The following is a 26,380-nucleotide window of genomic DNA, read 5'->3' as shown; positions in this document are numbered from 1 at the left end:
CACAGTTTTAAATAATGTATATAGGAAATTGGCTTGTAATTACATTTTTCTTTCACTATAAAAATATTGCTTCTTGGAAGAGCACTAAATCTATTGTATTTAAGTGGGGAATGAGATACATGCTCTATTAAACTGAACCTGAAAGGGAAGACAAGTATGGGATATACTATCCAGAGTATTTGGGATCTGAAGTTTTATGGATAAGGGATCTTTCAAAAATTTGAATCATCATACCTTAACTCTCCTAAAAATCATTTACACCTAAAATGAACCCAAAATAGGAGTGTTTTGCCACCAATGTGTATTTATTAAGTACAGGATACAGGTCTTACTATTATGGTTGTAAATGCCCAGTAAGGCATGGGCCTTAATTTCATTGGCAGACAGTCAGATATCTTTACACATATTATTGAATATTTCATTTAAAGATATTTGTATTGATTGTTGTCTTCTTTTTATAAAAATTCAGGTTTAACAGTATAGTGAATAGACATAGGGGCTGATTTATGAACAACAATGCTTCATTGTACCAGTGCAGTTAACCATAGCAAACAATCAGAAATAAGTATTCATTTTTTAAATTTCTAACTTGCAATAGCCATTTCTAAATTAATTGCTGATTGGTTGCCAAGGGGCAACTGCACCCTAACATGACTCTCATTTGTAACACACATTTGCTCCTTTTTATAAAACTAACAAGAAACACTTTTTCATTTCAAAAGATTACGTTCTGTATGTGAATGTAAGGTTGCCAAGTACTTAAGCTTGATCTACTTCTTCTAAAAATGAATTCAGCGCCAGCGGGTATGTGTATGTGGCTCAGTGTGAGAAAGATTGGTATATTTAGGTATAATAGGAAGATTGGCATGAAAACAGAGATAACAAGATTTCTGAAAATACTATAGATGGCAGAAAAGGATAAAGAAATATGGCTCCACTGTTCTTTCCATTTCTGAAAGAAAACTGTTCCCAGACAAAATACAAGTATACTTAAATACCCAAAACAATTTAGAATTGTTCTAAGGCAATGCTTTAAAGGAAAATGCAAGTCAAAGTTTAAAAAGCATACTGCCCAATAGTCCTCCTATTGTTTAGTAAAAACGCCACACTTTTGGCTCACCTAATCAAATATTTACTCAGTCACACTTACTTCACATTTTCTAGAACAGGCAGCCATCTCTAAAAAGGTATTCTGCGTTCCTTTCCCTCCTTGCTTCATACTGCACATGTGTTTCATTCCCTCCCCCCTACCCTCTGCCAGATCCACTTCTGATTGGCTGGTGGGCATGTGTAGCTCAGAACAGGAGACAGGATCAAGTTACACACATGCTCAGAGAATAGGAAGGCTGCCACTGGCACCTACAGGAAGGACAGAGAGATTTCAGTGATGTCACTGTAGTCTTCACACTGCTGTAGGCTGCCAGCACCATATCTCAGAGAAGCAAGCAGGGATCTGGGAATTTAGATATGCAGTAAGTACTTAAAAAGAATGCCTTTAGACTTACTTTTAATTTATATTAACCTTTCATTGTCCTTTAAATATTGATGAATAAAAAATGGCATTGTATAAATAGACATCAAGCATGGTAAAGCTTACAACTAAATTCTGAATAAAAAATATACTATAACAATGTTGTAAATGAATCAATATATAAACATGTTTATATACAAACTTTTTTAAGTTTTAGTTTAGTTTTAGTTTGTATAGTTATTATTTGAAGGAGTAAACACTAAAGGAGCATAAGTCTATAGCAGCGGCCCACCTTTTGACTGTCCAGGTGTTGCTGCTCTAATTCCGAGTGCCTTTTTTCAATCCAATTACATTCTTTTTGTTCATGTCTTAAAAATAAATGATCAAATAAAATACATGCAAATCAGTAATGTCGTAAAAGGAAAATGTAATTTTAACAATATTTTTATGGTCATCACGAAAAGTTCTAAACTTTAGAAAAAATATGAATTGGATATGAAGTGGATTCTCCTTTTGGGTCAAGCACCCATTCAGGTCCTCCATTTAGTCAAGAATCATCCATGCTATTGAGAGCAGTAGAATATGTGTGCTTTCTGCTATATCAATAACAGGTTATGATTCTTTGCCTTGTAAAAGTCTTGCACTAGTCTATAAGAATATCTAGAATATGTGCCACGAAGCAAAGTGGAACTTCTGTTTTGCAATAAACTCAGTAGAGACGGTGGGAGATACTGTCCTCATGCAAGCACAAAGAAAGACCATAACATTTTTAGGAAATACACTATACCTTACCCTGTTTTCAGGCAAGAATGTAAACATTTTATTCTGACGACAGAATCAATTTATTGAGAAGCTGACACGCACTACTGTGTGTAACATTTGAAGGGTTTGTATGCTCCTACACAGTTCATTAATGATAGAGATTACAATACACAGAGTAGCATAGTAAAGGCTGACACTGTCTTGGACTAGGAAAAGGAACACTTATTATGTTTGTATTTCTGAAAAATAAAAAGCACTTTATCAAAACATTGATAATGACAAAAAAACATAATATAGACAGTACCTGCTACATCAGTCAAAAACAGTAAACTGGTAATTTCATTTGCAATGAAATGCTGCTGCATGACTAAATATATATATGAATATGAAGTTTACTGTAAAGAAAAAATACACCTTAAAAAAAAAAAACAAAAATAAATATTTTCACATAAATGGTGCTTAGTGATGACAATGGCAAGCTGATGTGGCCAAATATGAAGCCATGGATCATTACTGTAATAGGGCTGTAGAACCTCTGTGCTGGTAAGATAGTTTAAATAGTTTTTAGACTTTAGATTTAAAATAAAATGTATTTACTGTGAGCATACATTGTTTATTCCCTTCTTATCTCATAAAGAATAAGAATTTCTAAGTAACAGTAAACATGGCATTTGTTCCTTCCTATGTGACTGTAGGTTAACCAAGGTGCAGCTGGCAAAGGAGCTCTTTTGAGTAAATGTAAAACTATCTCTCCATGTGACTAGATGAAGTTCAATTTCACATTGCGGCTGTAAATGGAAACAGTGTAATTGAGATGCTATTGAGAGCGGTAGAAAGTGTGTTTAGTAGTCTCTGCTTTCTGCTATCTCAATAAACTCCTTTTGATATTTGTATAATTAGACAATACAGTTTACTGATCAGTGCAAGAGTCTAAAGAAAAGTATGGAAACAGGAGATGGCTTCTCAAAACACACAAACAAGAGAAATATATTTTTCTGGATCAACTTTGCACTGTAGTTCTTGTTGTTGTCACATTTTGTACTGTTAGTTTTATTGATTCTCTTGGCAAGCTCTTTATGTGATAAATAATTTACATGTTTGGGTGTTATTTGTGGGATACTATGACAGATTGTTGCATACCAGCTTTCAGTTAAAAGATAAGCCATTACAGTGGGCTGGTGACTGGGCTGTTAGTGTGGGTAAACAGGTGAGGGCAGGATAAATCCATGTTTTGTTTGCATGGGTTAGTGTATGATTACATTATAATATTTTTGTTTGTCTTTCAAGTTAAGTTTTATTTTCTCCTCATAAGTGATTACTGTATGTTTCAGGAGAGCTAAATCTTTTTGATTGCAATCAACAAGATGCATTCGGTAGATGGTAAAAATTAACAAATAAGTAAGTTCTAGGCCTCAGCTGCCTGTTTTGAGATCTAAAGTACTGGCAATTTACTACAGAATTGGGAATTTAAACAGGAAATTATTTTTTTGTACTTGTTGTTCATGAAATAAGGGAAACGGGGATGATCATTTCTCTCCCATCTCCTGGTTTCTGGAATCTGCAGCAAAATCCAACTGCTGGTCTGTAAAATTAGAATGCAGAGAATGTGAGTCAGATAACTGCTTTATTTTCTTACAGTATAGGACTTGCAGGGCTGGCTGAGCACAGAGAAGGGAGAAGAAATAGATTCCTGACAAATGACTGCAATCCAATCATCTTTATTCACTTTTAAATCGATCTGTATTTGACATGTCCACAGTGAAGGTTTTCATCTGTTTCAGTATGGAACACTTAGCAAAAATAGTCACTACCAGCAATCCACTGATGCTAAACACAATTACTGTAGTTGCCATAGATACATCAGAAAGTGTCACTAAAGATATGCTTGAGATATGTATATGCATTAGTATGTGCATTTAGTTGTCTGATTCTTTCTTACTGTAAGGTCGCAACTGATCTCAGCAATTGGTCAGATCTGGTGATATTGTGCTTGCATGTGCGCTGGAGTCAGACTACAGATTCATTCCTGATACTCTGCAAAGATCTTGTGTTAGATTAGATTCCTGGCCTGTTACTAACTATCCTGTTCAATGCTGCCTAGACCTGTGCCTGATATTTGGACATAGACTCTGCTCCCCTCAGATACCCTGCCATCATACTTTTGCTTGTTTTGCCTGTTTTTTTACTGCCATCTTCCACCCTAGTCCCTTCTTCTTAATGCTGATAGTCATGCTGCCTGAAATGTTGTTTCATCTATTCCTGTAAGAATGTTACAGGAACCTTATCAAGGCATTGAAAAATTAAAGGATCTGCTGGTGAAACTACTTATTGATGAGTCAATACCACACATCCCATTTCATGTTCACAAGCTAATTGAGAAAAACAAAATTACAGAAACTGCAGACCTTTGACATTATCAAACAAGTTGAAGGGCCAACTCCCTGGGTCTCACAAATTTTTGTTGTACCTAAATGCCTGGTATGGCATTAATAGACAGAGCAGTTGTGTAGGATGGCCTTAATTTTCACCTTTTTGGTTACTGTGGTAAGTGTCCACTCTCCATTCATTCTGCAACCACTATGCATCCAATCCTCAATAAACATTCATCCAAACCTACCCCACAAATAAATGCTGTTAGTACAAAATTACTATTTTTACCTGTATTAGTAAGCAGGAAGTGAAAATCCTGCTCAATATGTTCCTTAACATCCATCTTCACAGTCTGCAAAGGGCAACACTCTAGTGACCATCCAGCAGAGGAGCATGAGAATTTTGTAGTGGCACATAGTCATCAAAGCCATTCAGTCCAAAAACTATAGTACTTTTAATGCAGAGGGTCATCATCTCCAGTTGCCAGAACAAACTACTTCATTTCTATCTAATTCGAAATAATTTCTTGTCATACTTGTAGAACTTCAAAAAAGGGTTGTTTAACTTCCTCGTGAGGCTCATCAAGGTATAATGAAAACATAGCAGCTTCTACATGAATAGAAATGACATGCCTGCTTTCAGCAAATGATTTTGGTTTCATTTACAGGGCAGTTTATTCTGTAGTTTTCATCATATGTGAAGCTTATATGTATAGAAAATAGGAATGTAGGGATATAGGCATTAGTAGTAAAAATTGGTGGTGGAATCCCACTGTAGCAATATTGTATTGTCTATATGGTGGCAACATCTATAGTTTAGGTGGCTCTTTTTTCAGGTATGCAGCTCATTCTCTTTGTGCCTATGTTGTTGTTGTATTACTGGGAGATTTTGGGGTTTGTTTCATTTCAGAAATATGTGCTACTCTAATCATTTGAAAATGTTGTTTGGGTAAATTAAATAAAATACAGAAAGTTTAATAGTGAACTAAGCATTTTGGCTGGGAACAAGCTTTCTACATATATCCTGAGCCCATTTGTTTTTATCAGGCATGGTTGGGGCTTAACTGAAACATAGGACACCACTATTTCCTATTCCTTAGTTGGGCATTTGTTTTTCTATTCTGTTCCACCACTTACATCTCTCAACAAGCAGTATAAGGTTGGAAAATAAAATATAAAGATGAACTAAAGGAATAAAACTGGCAAAGCTGGAAAATATAACGATTCATGTTATAAAAAATGCATGTGTGCAAAGTTGCACCCCTTAGTTCCCAAAGTTCTTGTGTTTGCTTTTAGTAGCAGTGTATGGCAAATTCTGGTGCTGATGTAGCAGAAAGGGGCAGTTTTACCACTGGTTAGTGGTACCTGCATAAAAACTAGCAGGGAAACACACTTTATATCTGCATTATCCAAATACAAAGAGAATGTAACAATAGTTGGTAGGTGTAGTAGTGTGTTTGGCCCCTCTACCCAAACAAACTATGAATAGATTTACTTTACTAAATGATGTTATGCATTGGAATTATTAGTGGTTAGAATATGGCCATGGTATTGTTAACTGCAAAATTATCATTTGTACTGTGCATATTCCAAATGCTGAGTATTATATGTTTAATTGCCAAGTACTAATTAAACAGTATCATAGGTGCATTTAAAACATTATTTTACATTCATTATGATTTTTGGATGACAAAGTATTCCTTTACTGATGAGATTTTAAATTAAACAGGGATGTTAAATGCTTCAGTAAATTATACATTGATATTGCATTGCTAAAGAGGTCAACTGCAGCGAGCCATCTGCACCTTTGTTGTGTTTCCTGGCAACTGTAATTCACTACTAGCTTGTGCCATGTGACAGGCGTTACCGTCTCCTTGCTAAAGCCTGACCAGGAAGTACAGGTTGTTCTCTCTGTAAACAAACAAGATCATCTTTTTTCCAACTCCAAGTCATTTTCAGTTTCTCTCCTAATTCTATGCAGCACTGATAAATGTTTTGTCCCACTGTACAGTACTGGCCTATTCTAATGAACCCAGACTGTCAGATTACCTTACAATCAGCTTGGGATTTTTCTCCTGAAGTTTTTACAGTTCTTCGTTCTATTAGTAATTCACATGCAAATGCAATCAGTGTATCATTTTTAGGATTGTCTGTGTCCAGCAAATGATGCAGGTGGCTAAACAAGCCAGACGCATTGAAGTAAAATATATGCAAGCCACATTTATCCGATTCATGTCTCCAGTGTATGTCCTACTCCACAGCTGTGGTCATTATTAAAAGCAGAATGAAACCCCTACATTCAAGCTAGTATTCCTGGTGAGTCTCCCCTCCAGAAATGCACCAGCTCCCCCACCCCCCAAACATGCCCTGTTTACCTTACACATTGACAGAGGCAGACAAGTGCAGCATAGTTTTCAGGCTCCATTTTGCACAGCTAAAACTTCTGCTGTAAATGATCACTGACACTGAGGGCCAGATTTATTATGCGGTGCTAATAAACAGCAACAACATTCACCACACATCGCCAGGCTTCACTGTGTATAAAAGAGCGTAATTTTTTTACATGTTTTTTCTTAGAGCAACTTCCGCCGAAACTTACTTACACAAGGGGGCCCATTTACTAAACAATTTTGTGATAATTTACGTTTTTTTCTAACAAATAGTGGTTTTTGTTGAATTTCTACGAAAAAATCGTACTTTGCTCAAAGAATACAAACATTTCGGAATTCGTTCACACTTTGGTAACACTTTCCTCGGGACTATCGTTTTGCCGGTTTTGATCTGTTGAGTCCTATGGAAGGCCCCCAAAGCTAGACTTGGAAGGCATCAAAGCCAGAAAGGTTTTAGTAGCTAAACAAACTTTTCGGCATGAAAATATTGTGACTTTTGGAACGCAATTGCATTATTTTCATATGAACGATAAAAGCATTTTCGTGACATTTTAGAACTTCAGAAATTATCATGGTTACTCCGAATTTATAACATATCGTGTTTTAAGCTCAGAATAAAATCGGATCTTAGTAAATGTGCCCCAAGGTCTGAAGCTGTGTAAAATAACAGCGACAAATATGGCATTCGGACAGTGTCAAATAAAGCACACCTTGATAAACTTGCCATTTATATAGCATAATAAATAAGTGTGCAGTTGAAGTCAATCTGGACCTGGTTGAACTTTGCTTGCTCAGTTTCTCCAAATACTGGAAAGAGAAGATTTAGCTGTACAAAGCTGTGAACTCCACTACACTGCTGTAGGAGGGACTGATTTACATAGGTGCTGCATTGCACTGGTGCGGTTGCCAAAAATCACCAATCAGCTTTGAATAACCCGCTAAATTGCAAGCAATTATATATTGAATGTAAATAACAAATGTTATTTTGTTACCTTTTATGCCTAAGTTCTTGTCCGTGCTGGAGAGTAGGAGTTTTTTGCAATCCAATTAAGTAGGAAAGCCTTGAGCTAATTAAAGCTGGCATTTGACTTAGATCTGAGCATCCTGAACTCAATTTGAGTTCCAAATTGCTAAAAATATGCTCTGATTAGGCCACCTACAATGTACAGTAACAGAAAATAACAGTAAGACTATTGTGCAAAGATAGTATACACCTTCTTTATCACTGTTGTCATTTTATGTCATCCAGTTCAGGTTGGTAAATCAGATTATTCATGTTTGTTGACCAGAATGACCTAAGTTACAGCATTCTTTAGTCTCCATTAATTTTATTTAAGGTGGATGGTATAGTTTTACATGAACAAGCTATAAGACAAGTTTTTTAACTTTATAATGGTAATGGCTACATGTATTAGGAGATTTGCAGTTCACTCTATTTTTCATACATAAATTGTGCGAGTGCAAGTATGAGTATATCTCTTCACCTCATCAATCATTCGTACATATAGAGCTACAAGCTATACAGGCAATACATTTTTCAGTTGTGAGGGACAAGGTAAATCAAATGTAATTGTAATTTCCATTCAGTTCTAATCAAACAAAATATCTTGTACAGTATATTATTACCCAATCATAGATCTCAGCTGACGCTTAACTTTTTTATGATAGCATGTAGTAACTGTGATGTTGTTATCCAAATGTACATCCTTAATTATACAGTTTGGTCAGTTTAATATCAAACTGTAAAACTAGGTGATCCCTTTTGATAAGCAGCTTAATTAAACTCTAGTAGACCAAATCCTTATTGTGCCCAGTACTGCTTATACTTGTTGTTACATATAGCTTGTCTCTTAGTTTGTAGGAATTACTATTGCGAATTGATTTTTTTTTTTAAATTTTACCTTCTTAGTAAATTAGTAATAATTGCTTCTCTAAGTCATTGTGATTTTATATACGATACCAGTGAAGACATTCTTCTTCAGCCTGAAATTTCTAAGTAAATGGGTATAACACCTTTTTGCTAAATAGCATATACTTTGGGTACAGATGCATAACAAATATAATATTATGTTTTGTTTGAAATGTTAGTTAAATAATATTCTTATGTATACCTTTATTTTACTCTTTCAGAAAAAAGAGTGGCTTTGTTTAAACTGTCAGATGCAACGAGCACTTGCCATGGATGCAACTTCAAATCCTCCACCACCACCAACACAACAACCGTTAAAACAAAAGCCTATACCTGCATCACCACAAAAAAAATCAGTATCTGAGCCAACTGCCTTGCAAAAAAAGGAAGTTGTGTCTGTGCCAAATGAAACTGTGACACAGTCAACTAAAAAGCCACCATTAATAACCAAACAACTCTCTGTGACAGATTCACCAACTATACCCTTAAAAAAACCACCAGATGATCCTCTTAAAGGAAAAGTTATTTCTAAAACAATATCAGACAAAACAGAGTCTTCGGTAAGTCAAAAGAAACAGCAGGTAGAATCAGTGGAGTCAAACTCTGGTATAAAGTCTTTTAAGGATAAGTCAGATTCTGTACTAACAAAAGCCCCTGTGCATAAAGATGTGGATACCAAAATAGATGCTAAATCAAAACCAGTTATGGATATACACCCTACTGAATCAAAAGCTAAAAAAACTGATAACTTGCCCATATCCCATTCAGTTCAAGAAGATAAATCACGGGTGGTACCCTTTTCAGAATCTAAACAAATGCAAAAATCAGAAGCTGTTAAATCACAAGAAGCACCTAAAAAGAGTCCAGCTATGGTAAATCCTAAACTTGATGGGAAGCAGGTTCAGAAGGAGCCTGTAGTGGAGGTAAGTCCCAAACCCAGTCCAACACACAAACCTGTAACTCCACAAACAAAGACACTACCTACAACACAACCACAGAAATCTCAAGATCAGCAAAGGCGTTTTAGTCTTAATCTGGGAAGTGTCACAGAAACTCCTAAACCACAGCCCACAACACCGCAAGAAACTGTTACTGGGAAGCTCTTTGGATTTGGGGCATCTATTTTCAGCCAAGCTTCTAGTTTTATATCTACAGCAGCACAACCAGGGACTCAGCCACAACCCAGTCAAGCATCAGCTTCTAAACCACCACCATCTCAACAAGCACCCGATGTTCATAAAGTAAGTAAAGAGAGTGTGCAGGTACCACAATCACCAAAAAGTAAAACAGTAACAAAAGAAACAAAACCTGTCTCAGCTGAAAAACCAAGAGAATCAGGCACCCCATTGTTACCAAAGGAGAAAGAACAAAAAATAATTCCAGAAAAACAAGCTGATACTAAAATTCTCGATGTTTCTACAAGAAAAGAATTTGTGCCAGAAAAAACTGAAAAAATATCCACATCAAAACAATTATGCCTCATTTGTCAGACAGAATTAAATGTGGGCTCTAAAGATCCACCCAACTTTAATGCCTGTACAGAATGCAAGAAAACTGTGTGCAATCTTTGTGGATTTAACCCAACACCACATCTAACAGAGGTAAGATATGCATTACTGATAATATGTCTTTGTAATAATAGGGATGGGATTGCAGGCGCTTGCTGTTCAGGTAAGATGCCATTTATTTTAAGGTTTGATCAATAAAGTGATTTTTTTTTTCATTATCTGAATAAAAAATGATTCTTTACTAAAAATGATTAACCTTGATTATAATAATTTTCATCTGTTAAAAACAAGCCATTTACTACTATTGAACAAAATTAAGCTGTACTATTCATGTAAGATGGACAATATTAAACTAAATTATTAAATTACATTTCCAGACAAAGCTCTTAAAACATCTTAATATAATGGGACTGATGCAGTAGATCAATAGAAGGAGAAAAATATGTAGCAATAAATGCAAGACTAATATGAACAAACCTCTTTGTTCAGGTCATACTGCTAATTACAAGGAACTATTGATTTTGCTATTGATTTATGGGGATATAATTTGTTATTTGTAACTGCCACTACTCATTGTTAAAACAGGTTCTACTTAAAGACACATTAACACCAAATTACAGCAAATGTGTGTAGGAAGTATGCTCTATAATATTCACAGCTATATTTACTGCGATTTATTCAGGCTGTAGCTGTCTGACCAAAGCTGATCCCTGAGAGGCAGATTTATCAAAATGTGAGATCTTAATACAGTAAAGCTCACCCACATTCTATTCATTCCAATAGGATTTTTAGAAGTGTACTTATCAATGGGTGAAAGTTAGAACTTATAAGAATTTCATGAGAATGAATAGAATGTGGGTGAGTTTTTATGTATTAAGCTCTAACCTCACATTTTTATAAATCTGCCCCGGATTGTTTGCTGATGGTTACTTCCCAGGCACAAATTTCTCCAGTTTTGATAAACGAGCCCTATAGGTTCTCGTGTCTCTTGATTTCCAGTGTGAACTATCTTATCCTTCCTTTAGTAAACCCTGTGCTTTTTCTAGTTTTATGCAATGTAGCCCTGATTTTTGACTTTAACGAGGGGTACAGTTACTGTAAAATAGACAACGTTTGGGGTTTATATTATACATAACTGGAAGTTGGTGTTTTAAATCAGGAGAATGGCTTAATATTTCTTCAGCATTGTACTTCCCATTGTTTCTTCTAAGTTGAAGTCACATAATTATGCATTGCCTATAATACATGTGTGCATCATTGGTTGGATATTTCCAGTCTGGTCACAGAGAACCTAAGTGCACTACAATTCAGTGGTTGCAAAAACTTACCATGTGCATAAAACGAAATAAAAGTCACAACTACAGGTAATGGTTAGAAGTTTCTCTATTAAGGAAGATGAAAATATGACATTTAACCCTAGGTTGCCAAACATATTAGACATTTGTTATCTGCATTATTATTTCTACCCTTTATCATTGTTGCAACTGTAATACTTTATAATTGAAGCAACACTGTGAACAAGCACACACTGCAGTTAATTGTTAACTATATCGTGGAAAAAAGGTTTTGCATAGGCCATCCTCTCCAAAATGGTTAATGGGTAATAAACAACTAACGCAGGATCAATAACTGATTAAAGAGAAAAACCCCCAGTTAACTGGGACCTGCTGCAATTCTGTATTATGCAGATAGCTAGGATATCTATAAGCCTCTATATAGTATTGTTTACTTTTCCAAGTGCAAAGTGCAACTTCAATGTAATTCACCATGAATTTTTATCGTGGACAGAGCTTCATTCAACGCAGACAAAATAAGCGCAGTTATGCAAGTGTTCTTAAGCTAAAATTTTCATAATGGGGAAGGTGCCTCTTCTGGCATCAGCGTGAAATTTTATGGGTGCAAGTCTGTTGCACCTAATTTCATTCAGACATGTGACTTAGAGATTAGTGACAGATGCTGCTCACAACAATGTCTTTTCTTACCACCTGCCTTATGGCTTGGTGTTTTTGTAAATGATCCCTTTTGACTCAACTTATTCAGACCCAAGTTCTGCATTGCTACTGCTGATTAACAAAAAAAAATGAAATAGTGCCAAAGGAGGAGCAGTAACACTAAAAAATATATCTACTGCCTGGGTGCTAGTAACAAATAATGTAATAGTCCAATGAAGTACAGCACTCAAAAGGTCTTATGCATAAGACCTGTTGAGTGCTGTTGGATCGCACTGTGAATAAAAGAAGATATTGATGTGACCTGGTGTGCTGGTCCTTTTTATATATATATATATATATATATATCAGTCCTGATGGTGTCTGCACTCCAAGGCTTTAGTATTCTGTGGGGTGCACAGCCAAAATCTGAGTATTTAGCATGAAATAATCCATGGCCGGCACACCCTTAAAATTCAAAGAAATTCTTTTATTGAAAACTCATTGTTTAAAAACCAACGTTTCGGTCCTCATTAGGACCTTTATCAAGGATGATATCCTTGATAAAGGTCCTAATGAGGACCGAAACGTTGGTTTTTAAACAATGAGTTTTCAATAAAAGAATTTCTTTGAATTTTAAGGGTGTGCCGGCCATGGATTATTTCATGCTATATATATATATATATATATATATATATATATATATATATATATTTACATGTTTTGACCTAGCATCCATTTATTGCACTGGGAAATATATATGCCTCTGTACAAGAGCTGAATGTCTCCAGAGTATTGCTAGCTACTTTGTGTTGAGCGATGACTTGCTGTTTGATAACATCTTACTCCACTGTCCATCTTTTGCAGTACCCCAAACTCAAGCCATATATAGCACCAGCATGCAATACTATACAGAACCAAGACATGTAAAGAGAAATTATAATGAAATGGGGAAACAATCATAATTCTCATTTAAACTTTAGCTTTAATATGTGTTTCACTGGTGACCAATACTTGTATTTTATGTCTCAGGGCCTGTTTATACATTGACCGTCAGGATTCCCTGCAGCTATGAATCTGTTTAATAGCCCCAGTGACCCCTCACTGCCCTGAGGCTGTCTTGCAGTGCCTCGCCAACTCCCCTCCCCCGTGCTTGCGAGGTATTTTTGCAAGGAGTGGCCACATCACAGTAGAAGAGCTGAATTTCTAATTTAAAAACAAAATTATGGCTCCAGGAGTGACTTTTTGCTGGTGACCTGCAGGGCACTGCTGCTTAAAGCAAATTTCTCAACTTGCCACATGGCAGAAGTGTCCCTGGCCTACTTTTAGTTACATTCTATAATTTAAAAAGTTGTAACAGTATAGCATTGTTTTTGTTTTTACTTCTATAGTTCATTTTAATAGGAGTATTCTAAAGTCTTAGCTATTATAATTAAGGATGTATAATTTACAGCAAGTCTATGAAATATATTTTAAAATAAACAAACAAATAAATAAATAAATGTGAAAACACTGTTATATACTTTATATAGAGTGCCAACTATAGGATGGTGTTGAAAGTGGGGTAGTAAATGATGATAGTATCCCTTTAAAGGAACAGTAACACAAAAAATAACAGTGCCTCTTAGTAATCGTAGTGATATTAGGGACAACATGATTAGCTGACTAAACCAATGTAATTTATACAAAATCGAGGGCAGCCATCCAGATCTGGACAGATATTGTATAATGAACTGCTTTTGCAGCAAGCAGAAATCTTTAGAGGGACAAACTTCTGTCTGTAGCAGAGATAATGACATTATTACATTTAAGTGATTCATATATAGATCTCATAGATCCCATAATATCTTTCAAATGAAATCTTAACTGTTTGAAACTGTTCACCCATTAGTAGACAAATGCATGAGAGAACATGTTACAAATAGCAATATCAGTATCAAATGGACTTGCTTTTTAATCTTCATTTCAAAAGACATGAAGCGAATCGGGGATTGCTCATGATTTAGGGAAGGAAAGTAGTGATTTATCCATTGAGTTATACTGCAGCAAATCTGGCAGTATTTCTTTATTTATTTCCATTTCTAAATGCCTAATTGAGTTATTAGTTAATCAGTAATTTACAGTAATATTAGTAAAATAAATGTTTAGTACCTGTGCATTCTTTTTCTAGCAAATGAATTTGGTGTAGTTTTATTGTTATTCAGATATATTGTTAAACTTGGAAATCTATACTGACGTATTTGCACACACTTAGGGGCACATTTACTAACCCACGAACGGGCCGAATGCGTCCGATTGCGTTTTTTTCGTAATGATCAGAAATTTTGCGATTTTTTTGGCGTCTTTACGATTTTTGCGTAAAAACGCGAGTTTTTCGGCGTCTTTACGATTTTTGCGTAAAAACGCGAGTTTTTCGGCGTCTTTACGAAAGTTGTGCAAAGTCCCGATTTTTTCGTAGCGTTAAAACTTGCGCGAAACGTTGCGCCTTTTAAGTTTTAACGCTACGAAAAAGGCGCGACTTTGCGCGCAAGTGTTAACGCTACGAAAAAATCGCGACTTTGCGCAACTTTCGTAAAGACGCCGAAAAACTCGCGTTTTTACGCAAAAATCGTAAAGATGCCGAAAAACTCGCGTTTTTACGCAAAAATCGTAAAGACGCCGAAAAAAACGCAAAAAATACGAAAAAGTCGCAAAATGTTCGTTTCCAATCGGAATTTTTTCAATTCGGATTCGAAATCGTGTCTTAGTAAATCAGCCCCTTAGTGCCCTTTCGTTAGAAAAGATTAGTAATAAGAAAGCAGTAGTTTCCAAACTTCAGGACTGGCTCCTTTAGGTAAAATTACAGCAGTGACGTGCAGTGGGGGAGGCACTGCCACTTAGGGTACACTTAAGGAATTTTTCTCGTCTAGACCCCATTCTTCCCGTTTGGGAAGAAAGATTATTTACTGTCCTAGATATTCCAAAAAATTCCAAAAACTACTGGTTTAAAGCAGACAATAAATCCAATTTTTCTTTGTTTTGCTTTTAATTGGACAGAACATAGGTTCAAACACAAAAGGCAACATGGTAGAAGCATTCCGGTCATGTTATCTTGCCTTCACCACAAGGAATGTGATGTAGCTTACAACAGAAGTGTTTCTATTTAAACTCCAATTTTATTTTCACTTATACATAGTAGATAAATATGATGTAAAATGAGTCAGAGCCCAGAAATAATTGGATCCATGGTGCCCATGTCTCTTTTCCCTCTAACTTTTCTCAGCCATGATATACAGCTCGTTCTCTGTGCTAAGCAGAAAGTTATGGGAGTTTTCTGTAAGTGTGAATATTCTGTGTTAACAAAGGTCATATCTACGGTCATAGAAATGTATGCTCATCCCCTCTTTTTGGCCATGGGATGCAAACAACCAAAACATCTTTCATGTTTTAGCAGAAAATGTTTCAAATTGGGTAAAGCTATAATATCAAGAAAAAATGTTTTACACACAGATGAAACAGACTTTAGGTTAAATATATTACACCCAGTGTATCATTCATTTTAATAGAAAAAAGGTTTGTGCTAAATGTGTTGTTTATGCCTTCTACATCTTTATTTGAAATGTTTTTTTTTTCTTAAATATGGCATTTGTCATTCATGTAATTTTTCACAGAACCCCTTAGCAGAAGAAAGAAAAAAGTTCACCTGTAGGTCTTGACAATGTTACCATTGGTAGGGGGAGAAATCCTTCCAGAAAATAGCTTGAAACAAAAATTTCCCTGAGTTATTATGCTTTTGCATATTGTAACACTGTATTTCGTACAGAATACTCCATCGCAAATCATGAGAATAAATGAGTATTCAGAAAATTACAATGTTATGGTCACAACAATGTAGCACTAGGTGCAGATAATAGAACTTCTTAAATAATTCCTCTGCATTTTGATTTTACCCACCTCCCTCCTGGTAGCTGTCATCTTATGATGACAACCATGGAAAGGTTAAAGCAATTAAGTAATCAGTACCTGCCAGCATCTTTCAATCAATATTTCCCTTTCTGTTGCACACACTAGCTTTCCATTCCAGGTCTGCAGTGACATTTGTTTCATATGGCATCACAGTGTGTTATCACTGCTTGTATTCAAATGGCTTGAGGCAGATACTATATATAAATAACATAGATGTCCCTGATGAAAGTTCTAGTGGGAACTGAAACGTTGGACCAATAAATCTTCACTTTGTTTTTCTCTAAAACTCTGACTCCTGGGTGAAAATTCCTGAGAGTGCCGTCACCCTATGTGTATATATATATATATATATATACAGAAAAGCGATCCGCACTCACGATTACTGTAGAATAGTGCCCGGGTGCCGCTTGGGAAATATCAAATATACTTAACTGCTAATGAGCGCACTCCAGGGTCTTTAGCTTAAAAAATTCGATCTTTATTTCAGATATGATGGCAACTTTGAAATAAAGATCAAATTTTTTAAGCTAAAGACCCTGGAGTGCACTCATTAGCAGTTAAGTATATATATATATATATATATATATATATATATATATATATATATATGAGAGAGGAATAATTCATGCACTTATAATATTTTTACCATTAATTTTGAATTAAGGTAAAGAAAATAAGTATAATTATGTCCAATTTAGGCATTGTTTACTTCACTGGGGTTAATTTGCTTTTTAGTAGGTCACATATAACAAATGAAGCATTTCCACATACTGAAATACACATAATGAACAGGAACTGAGAATGTATTTAAGAGTCTGTTACATAAAGGTTTCCAGCACATAAGAATTTAAACTGATATAATCTCAACTTTGCCTAGAGAGAAATTATATTGTTCCTTCCCCCTGGGCATGAATGTAAAATCAGTCCACAAGATATTTTCACGCAAGTATCCAGAGACATGCAGGTGATATACTTGTTCTGAATATATAGGATGTCCTTCAGTTGACATTAATTCTATGTGATAAGCCATTTAAAGGATAAATATTATTTTCAAATCCCTAAAAAAAGACTATAAACAGGCCAAAAGTGACTCCTCTCCCTAACATTGAGTCTGAAATCCTTTCTACGGTAGAAGCTGAACCATTTTGCAAAAATCAGTCTCTTCCTTTTCTAGCCTTAAGCCCCGCCCCTTTGGTATACGGAGCCTTCCTTTTCTTTTGAATAGGAAGCCAGTTAAAGTGCTGCATACTGCACATGCTTGCTACCTTTTGCTCCAATGGAAATTTATCAGGCATGTGCAGGAGACAGCCGTTTGACTGGCTTCCTATTCAAAGAAGAAGAAAGGCACAGGTTACTTTGCAGTTTCAAAAATGGGGATTTAAATAAAATAATAGAGAAATCCATAGAATAATATGTCAAAATTCAACTTGCATTACAAGAAAGAGCTACTTGTAACATTTACAAATAGATAAGCACAAAAAATTGTCAAAGCTGAAGATAATGGAGAGAGACTGGGTTGTAAAAATGAAGTCATTTTCTCTCTGCCCAATGGAGTATTGATAAGATTATTTTGCATGTCTCTTAAAGCTATTGAGAGCTGATAAGATGTGTGATACAGAAAACAATTTTCTACACTAAATAATAATGATTTGTATGTATAAAAAGTATTTGCTTTCTTGAGAGTATCTTGTCTTGTAGCTGAATGCAATCACTGATGATATTCCAAATATTAACAAAAATTAAAAAGCAATGTATTCACATTTTGGCAGTGAATAGTTTTGGTAAGGTGCTTACACAACCAAAAGAAAAACACTTGTAGTATCTGGCACAAGCTTTTACCTTACTGCCAAAAGGATTATAAGGATATAAGAATTATATGTTTTGAACACAGTAGCACTCTGATACATTGAATGATTTATTGGGCCATCAAACGTGCTCGGGCCTTTTCAAGCACTTTATTTAGTCTAGAGTAGGCCCATAGAATTCACATTTTGATTTATTAACTAGAAAACAGCATATTGATCTTCACCATCTAAAGGAGAAAGAAACCTTAAGTATGTGCAGGTTCCAGGGCAAACATCCCTTTTAATTCATCACACAGTGTGCAGTTTTGTGCTTTCTTCTATCATAGAACTCTTTGCATTCTTCCTCTAATCTGTAGCCCTAGATGATATTAGTGCCAATATGCATAGCACTCCTGTCCTTTCAGCTTTGTTATAACACACAGGGGCACATTTACTAATCTACGAATCCGAATCCCGAATGGCAAAATATGGGATTGGAAACAAAAATTTTGCGACTTTTTCGCCGCCGTCGTGATTTTTTCATATTTTGCGCGACATCGCAACCTTTTTTGTATTGAACGATTCTGAATGGCAGAAAAACCTTTCCGACTTTGCATGATTTTGGAAGCCTTCCATAGGAATAAATGGCACTGTGCAGCTCCAACCTGGCCCAAGGAAAGTCACGATAAGAAGCTTGAATGAATCCGAAACTTTCGTACTCAGCGCAACAATACGATTTTTGCGCAACGGCGACGAAAAAGTTGCGGGAAATATACAACAAATTTGTGATGGTGACGGAAAAATCGCAAAAATACCAATCATTATGAAAAAAACGCATTCGGACACTTTCGGTCCGTTCGTGGATTAGTAAATCTCCCCCACAGTTTATGCTGTCACCCAGTTTGTTGATACAGCTTCAGGGATCATACATGGACTACCAACATGACCATAGACAAGCAGCAAATTTAGAGCTCCCTAATGCATTGTGTCCCCTGACACACCATAGCTTGCACTCTTGAATAAACACAGGATAGAATCAGTATTTTATTCCCCTCTATATATCTTGCTTTGGAAACAGAAGACTAAAGGCAGATGCAAAATACTGGTGCTCATGAACATCATGTACCCTGCATCACATAGTACAGAATGTGTTTGCATATTACTTTGAAAAGGAAGGCTGCACTTGAGGGATCTCAAACTCAAGTTAGATAGGCCTATTGTGGGAAACTAATGAAAACAGGATATGTTTACACTGAAATTTCTCTTTAAATATGTGTAGAATATTACTGTTATTGTGCTGCATATCTCACATTCAGAAACAGGCACAGATTTCATTCTATAACCATCCCATTAAGGCTTTTTGTTTTAAATTACTTTGATTTTTTTAAATATCCAGCTTTCGAGATTAGAGCTGGTCTGAGCTACACTAATTCTATGATAATCATGCTGAAAATGTTAAGCTTTTCTATTTTATCCTTTTCATATGCACACTATGGTTCTCAAACTCCAAATCCCCATGTATTTATAGCAAAGTGTCCACATATTGTAACACGTTGCTCTACAAGGATAAAATGTGTGTTCTGCAGTGGATTGCACAAAAAGGGTCATCCATGGTTTACTAGAGGGTGAAATTATTCTAAAATGTAAAAACCTGTAAAGCACTGAATAAGCCTATCTATTAAATATAGTCCAGTAGGCAGTTCTGTGATATAAAATTGCTCAATATATGGTAATTGCATCATGTATTTCTTGCTATCAAAGGCTATAACATTTATATAAATATATATATCATCAAGTCTGAAGGTGCTGCATTGGCTTAGTTCTTGTTGCAATGAATTGACAAATTAACTTTACAACCTTAGTGTGGAAAAACACTTGCAGTGATGGAATGATGTACTATGTAAAGCACGATTATACAAAATAAAAATGAATACCATTTTAAAATTAGTTTTCCAATAGCAGTTGAAATTGCCTTTAAAGGAGAAGGAAAGGCTAGTAAAGAGTTAATCTCAAAATGCAGGCATACCTTCAGTTGTCTCAATAGTGCCCTTAAGTCTCCCCATATTTCTCCCGTTCAGAAGATCTGAAGCCAAACAGGAAGAAAAAATGCTGAGCTGTGTAGAGAAGATTCCCATAATGCCTCACTCCTGCACTGACCATGGGACCAGGACAGTAGGTGGCACATGCGCACCAGCAGGAGCGCTCCCCCCAGCGTCCTAGTGCCATGGCGACCCTTATAAACAGTCTAAGCAGCGGCAGAACAAGCACAGAACAAGACAAGATGGCTGGCAGGCAGGTGCTGGTGGGGGGAGAGGCAAGCGGGGAGTGTGGGATGATTACAAAAGAACAAGAGGTGCTGGTGGGGGGAGAGGCAAGCGGGGATACTGACTAGAGGACTCAGCGGGGGGGGAGGGGGGTTGTGCGGGCGAGTGAGCGAGCGAGCGGAGGGGGGGGTGTTGTGCTGACAAAAGGAGCGGAGCGGAGGGGGAGGGTGCTGACACGAGTTGGATTCACATAAGTGGATAATAAGGATGCAGCTGCTGGGGGGGAGACACAGAAGGATGCAGGGGGGGGTGCAGGGAGGATGTTGGGGGCACATGCGCAGTAGAGACAGTGAGGGAAAGGGAGTGGGCATCCCTTGTTAAAGATAGCCTCTCCGTTCACTGAAACAAGTACGTAGAATGTAGCAGGTGTATCTCTGTAAATCTTTCGTTAGGCAAGCCAGAAATATAGCGTTTTTACACAGCAATAGTAGTACTATTTAATAGTGTGCTTAATAGATTTTGACTTTCCTTGTCCTTTAAGGCCAAATATATAAGTAATTATAATAATGCCATGGGTCCAACTGTATAGCGCACAATAGATACACAATGCATGTGTTTATAAGACAAAAAAAAAACTAAAATTGGTCTTTATTCTAGTTTTTCTGAATGCTGGCAGTGCTCCCTACAATTTCTAAACTATAATGTATGGGTGGAGACATTGGTTTCTAAGCCAGAAAAAAGTAAATAATTAGGATTATCTTCCAGGCCAGTCATGGTGTATATTACTGTTTAAAGGAGAAACCCCCCCAGCTGGTGCTCCTGTTAGAAGAAAACTGCACTGGCTCAGGGAGAATGCAGGAGAGCAATCCTCTTCCTTCCTACACCTTTAGCAGTGATCCTGGGGCCCATGCATATGTAGTTGAACTAAAAGGCCAGCTTTTTTGTTAAAGGAACAGTAACACTAAAAAATTTTATTAAAAAAAATTAAACTACAACCTCTAAATACTACCCATGCCCAGCTGCATTGTAGAGATTTACCTTGAAATTAGCCAAAAACATCTTCTATAAAACTGATTGCCATGCTGTGGATGCTGTTTTGAGAAAAGGCGATACGGCGACCAGATCCTCAGTACCCTGAAGCGTGCGCGTCCCGATGTCTCTCCATGCGTGTCGTCACTTCCGGAAGTGAACTGGAATGAAGCACTGAAAAAATGCTGCAGATTGAAAAAAAAACGGTCACCAGGAATGAAAGAAGATCGGGAAAACAAGCTGCAAGACAAGCGATTCCAGGAGAGCCTGCAAGAAGAACCGATCCCTTCAAGCGCAGGAGGAGAAAGTGAAGAGGAAGCCGGTTGCTGACAACTTCGCCGGTTGCTAAGCGACGTCACTTCCGGAAGTGACGTCACACATGACGTCACGAAGGCGGAATTTTCAAACTGAATACCAGGAAGAAGGTCTCGGCAGTGTGCACGTATCAGAGAAGAAGCTTGCTGGCCCTTCAAGATGGCGAAGACCCAATATACTTTACAGAAAACGGCGAATCGGATTTTTTACTCATACATTATAGGACAGCAGCATGCAGCAGAGTATTTCAAGATAAAACCGTAAGTTGATTGTTTGGGGCTGGGGTGTCTAAATGGTGTTACTGTTCCTTTAAAGTTTGGCTTTTCACTCTACTGCACATGCGTGAAGGAGGAAGAGGATACACCCTGGCCGGAGCAGTACTCTCCTAACAGGAGCACCAGCCAGGGGTTTCAGGTAAGCGATTACAATCACTGGGTGGGTGGGGGGAATTCTCTTGGAACTATATCAGATTAAAAGGCACAAAGAGAAAATGATTATTAAAAGAGTTGCCCTTGAGATTGCTTGTATTCAGTTGCCTAGCTAAGACAACTGCTTTATTCTACTGCAGTGTTCTCTGATTAATTGGTTTTATAATTATAACAGAGTGCATACTGATTTAGAATTTAGCTGATAACTGCAGTTGAAGTCAGCTTATTTTTGCCATTCTCCCTCAGTCAGCCTGCTATTGATTGGAGTAAAGAAAGAGTCAGCTGTTATATTGTAAAAGAAAGTGAACTTTCTAATAAATACAGCTGTCAAGCAAGAATAATAAAATGCAGGGGTACAATGAATACTGAGTTATAAGGTTACTAATGTAAGCCAGAACATTTGCTACAGTTAAATGGTCACCATGTACGGCATGTGTTGTATTTAAGGAAAGGAATATTATTTACTTTTATAATGGCAGTAAAAAAAATGCTACCAAAAGCTGTTAATTTTGTATGCTTAATAAAGTATCACCCCTGTTAATTGGAACATTTCCTAATATACAAAAGGAATTCTGGGAATGAAACCAGTTCTAAAAATCCAACAGGAATGCATAGAACATGAGTAAATTTTTATGGATTAAGCTCTAAACTCACATTTTCATAAATCTGCACCTAAGTATTGTATCTAAATAACAAACAGGTTGAATTACCAAAGAAAGAAAATAATGCAATATCATTTTTTTTCTTATTTTTTTAGCCTTATTGCACATTATTTAGAATAGCCAAGTTTAATACAGATAAATATGGCATTTGTATGTCTTTAAGCTTTTGCATTTTAAGAATATGCATATAACCAAATACATACTGGATATTTAATACTTTATAATTTTTCTACTTATGAGGTTTTACTTTAACAGAATGTAAAGTCATGAAATTATTTCCAAGATTGATTGCAGGTTGTTCTGCATCCACGAGCTGGCTGTCAGGCTATAATTTGTATGGATTAACTGCAAACTATAACACTGAAACCGCCATTATACACTGGACACTAAGGATTTAAATGAAAAAGATGACCCATTAGTTATATGTTTTGCTGTGCATTAGTATGTGCTAGAAATGCAAAATATCCAACCAACCAATCTCATCAAAAAGAGCTGTGTGCTTTGACTCATGTTGCAGAGAGACCGTTCTATGTTTGTACTCAATGCTGCTCTGAATTAAGGAATCCTGTTGTAGATATAGTTACATAGTTACATAGGGTTGAAAAAAGACCAGAGTCCATTAAGTTCAACCCATCCAAGTAAACCCAGCACACACAAGCTATACTTACCAATCTATACACTCACATACATAAACTATATATACAACCACTAATACTAACTGTAGATATTGGTATCACAATAGCTATGGATATTCTGCTTGTTCAAAAACTTATCCATGCCCCTCTTAAAGGCATTTTTTATATAGTCTAGTTTGGCAAGATTCTCTAATAGGTCACTTAACATAATGTAAACTATCTGTTGGTTAAGTATTCTGGGGGTATAGTTTTCCTTTAATTATATAGAAAAATAATGTGCCATATTGGAAAATCTAAGGCTATTAGAAGTCACCAAGGACCATGAATCTAAAAGCGAGAGTTTTAATATAAGCCTGCTAATGTTACTTCATATATTTTATCTACTTATATCTTCACATATAAAGTATATTTATATTTAAAAAGGCTTGTTTACAAATGCAAGTGTATTGTGTAAAGTGCAAAATCAGACTCAGGTCACTTTTTTCATACAGAGCAGCTTCTTTTCCGAGACATCACTGTTTTGTCATAGCAAGCAGTATCTTTTTCCAAACAGATTTAGCATGTGATTTACTAGTCACAAGTCAGTTACGTGTGTAGACACAGAACACTAAAATAACCATGAAGTAACACAGCCTAAAGGCAGGTGTTAATTTCAGTACTCCCTTGCTCCTGTGTGCCCAGTACTTTACACCTTGTGTGGAATTTTTCAGAGGAAGCTAAGCAGTGCACATGTGCTACATGAAAGTTGGGAGGAGTGTGCATAGGCACTAGTATTTGATAATTTGTAAATTATCCTTATAACACTCACCTTTAAAATAGTCCTTTGACATAAGTGGTGCCTCTAAGCAAGTTTATAACTTTTGATGTTACCAAGCTTCTGTATATTATAAACCGATTTTTGGTCAAGAAGAGAAATCATAGAAATCATAGACTTAGAGGGGAGGATTTATTAACATTTGCATTTTCGTTAATAATTCATGTGAAAACTGCAAGTTTTTTTATTTCAACTTTAAGAAAATAAATGGAGGAAGCTTAAATGCAGAGCTTTGCTGCAATTAACTTTATTGAATAGTGCCACTACACGTTTTTTAATTTGTAGCACAAAAAAATTAGATTTTTCATATTGTCACACAAAGGCCAGCATCAAATCCCTTGAAAACCTCTAAAACCACAAAGCAAAGATCTTCCAATTGTAAGAGGAACATCTGCCAGTGACTTCTACATGATCACAACAGGTTTTAGCTGGTGTTTTTTTGCATTCAGAATTTGGTTTTGTTGCATAATAAATTGTGACAAAATCACATTTTTTTTTCAGAGGCAAAGTTGGGTTTCTAGTGTCAAAAATCCCAAAACCAAAAATATTGAGCCTTAGTAGATGCCCCCCTTAATCTTGGTCTCCTGAGGGTTAAAAAAATGTTTTTGGGGACCCCCTATTCTCACCCTTTACTATACTACTAGTTAATCAAAGGGGTCAGTATTGCAAGGAGGGTGTAATTATGGAGTCATTCTCCACTCAACCCCTACACAGCTCTTGTGGGATAGGGGTACTTGAGAACAATAGCTAATACTGCTGGTCAAAAAGGGCACTTATGAAACCAACAGACACCCACCCGCTGAAAATTGAAAAGCCCATTCTGCCTTTCTGTGAACTTCATAATAAACTCCCACTGGTGAAAAACTTTGATATTTTATTGCAGATGCATTTTTTGCATTACAAAATGGCCTGAAATGTTTTGCTTTAAAATTACAATTTATGGCTAATGTTAACGACTTATACTGCCTATTTATATGTAGCCAACTGACATACCTATGGCAAGCAATTAACAAGTAAAAAATAAAAGGTATTAAGAATTCATACATGAGACTTGACAGCTGATACAGGCAAAGAAGTGTTAAGTTGATTAGTACTCTCTTGTACTTCCTGAAATTTTAAGGACTGAAATACAGTATTTCATTTGCTCTTATTAACTTACTTTTAAAAAGCAAAATAGCTGATATTTAATTCTTCTTGGTACTAATAATATTAGCTTTGAGAACACATTTTTAAAAACACATTTGCATCAATCATTAAAACACAGTTTACATAAAAATGCTACATTTTTTAATAAAATCAGAGAAAATCTACCCTTAATGTGGTGAGTTCAGATGTGGTCCTGGGTGTTCATGCACATGACAAAATAAAAAATGTTTTCAATATATTTAGTTAGGAAAAAATGTAATCTATAAAGGCTGGAGTGAAAGGATGCCTAACATAATAATCAGAACACTACTTCCTCCTTTGTATCTCTTTAAGCTGTTAACCATGAGTAACCAATCAGTGATTTGAGGGTGGGGCATATTGTATATAACTACTCAGTTTGTTTGCTTTTGTATCTGACTTACATTCTCACAAAATAACTGAACAATTATTGACGATGTCCTCCCCCATAAAGTCACTGACTAACTAAGAGGTTAGAGAACTGGAAGCAGGAGGTAGTGTTCTGGTTATTATGTTAAACATCTGCTCACTCCAGCCATTTTAGATTTTTTTTTCCTTATTTTTACCTATATTACAAATATTTTTTATTTTGCACTGTCTGGCTATTTTACCCAGTTTTATTTTTACACTGAACTGCTCATTTAACTAAATAAAACTAGGGTTTGTGTCAGGGAAGTAACATCCTACCACTGCAAGCTTGCCATTTATGATCATAATTTTCAGAGATCAATGGACTCCCTTGTTTTTCCCCCAGTTCCTAATCATGCAGCTTCCTTGTGTTCTAAACTGTACAGAGACAAGAAAACAAATGATATCCATTTTTATTTCTTTTTTGACAATTTTAGTGTTATGTAAAATGTGTTTTCATTAAAGCTTTTATATTCTTTCACGGTGGTGTATTCCATGATGTCCAAAGTTCAAAAAAAGATAAAGAAAAAGTAGGTAGTAAAAAACATATTAAGTAGGTATATTTCAAAGGTATAATAGGGTTTCAGCCTTCGTT

The 26,380-nt window shown here is 36.0% G+C and overlaps 1 protein-coding gene across 6 annotated transcripts in view; it reads left to right on the top strand.

Moving 5' to 3' along the window:
* Positions 1–26,380, top strand: part of pclo (piccolo presynaptic cytomatrix protein) — a 144,544-nt gene that overhangs the window by 20,069 nt on the left and 98,095 nt on the right. For all 6 annotated transcript variants that reach the window (XM_031899033.1, XM_031899030.1, XM_031899031.1 and 3 more), the window contains exon 3: positions 9,123–10,502. In XM_031899033.1, coding sequence (XP_031754893.1) covers positions 9,123–10,502 — 1,380 coding nt within the window. The remainder of the gene's footprint in view (positions 1–9,122; positions 10,503–26,380) is intronic.

The sequence above is a fragment of the Xenopus tropicalis genome, chromosome 3 (genome assembly GCF_000004195.4).
Source record: "Xenopus tropicalis strain Nigerian chromosome 3, UCB_Xtro_10.0, whole genome shotgun sequence".
Taxonomy (NCBI): Eukaryota; Metazoa; Chordata; class Amphibia; order Anura; family Pipidae; genus Xenopus; species Xenopus tropicalis.
The sequence above is the reverse complement of the archived record's forward strand: the minus strand, read 5'-3'. Positions and strand labels throughout refer to the sequence as shown.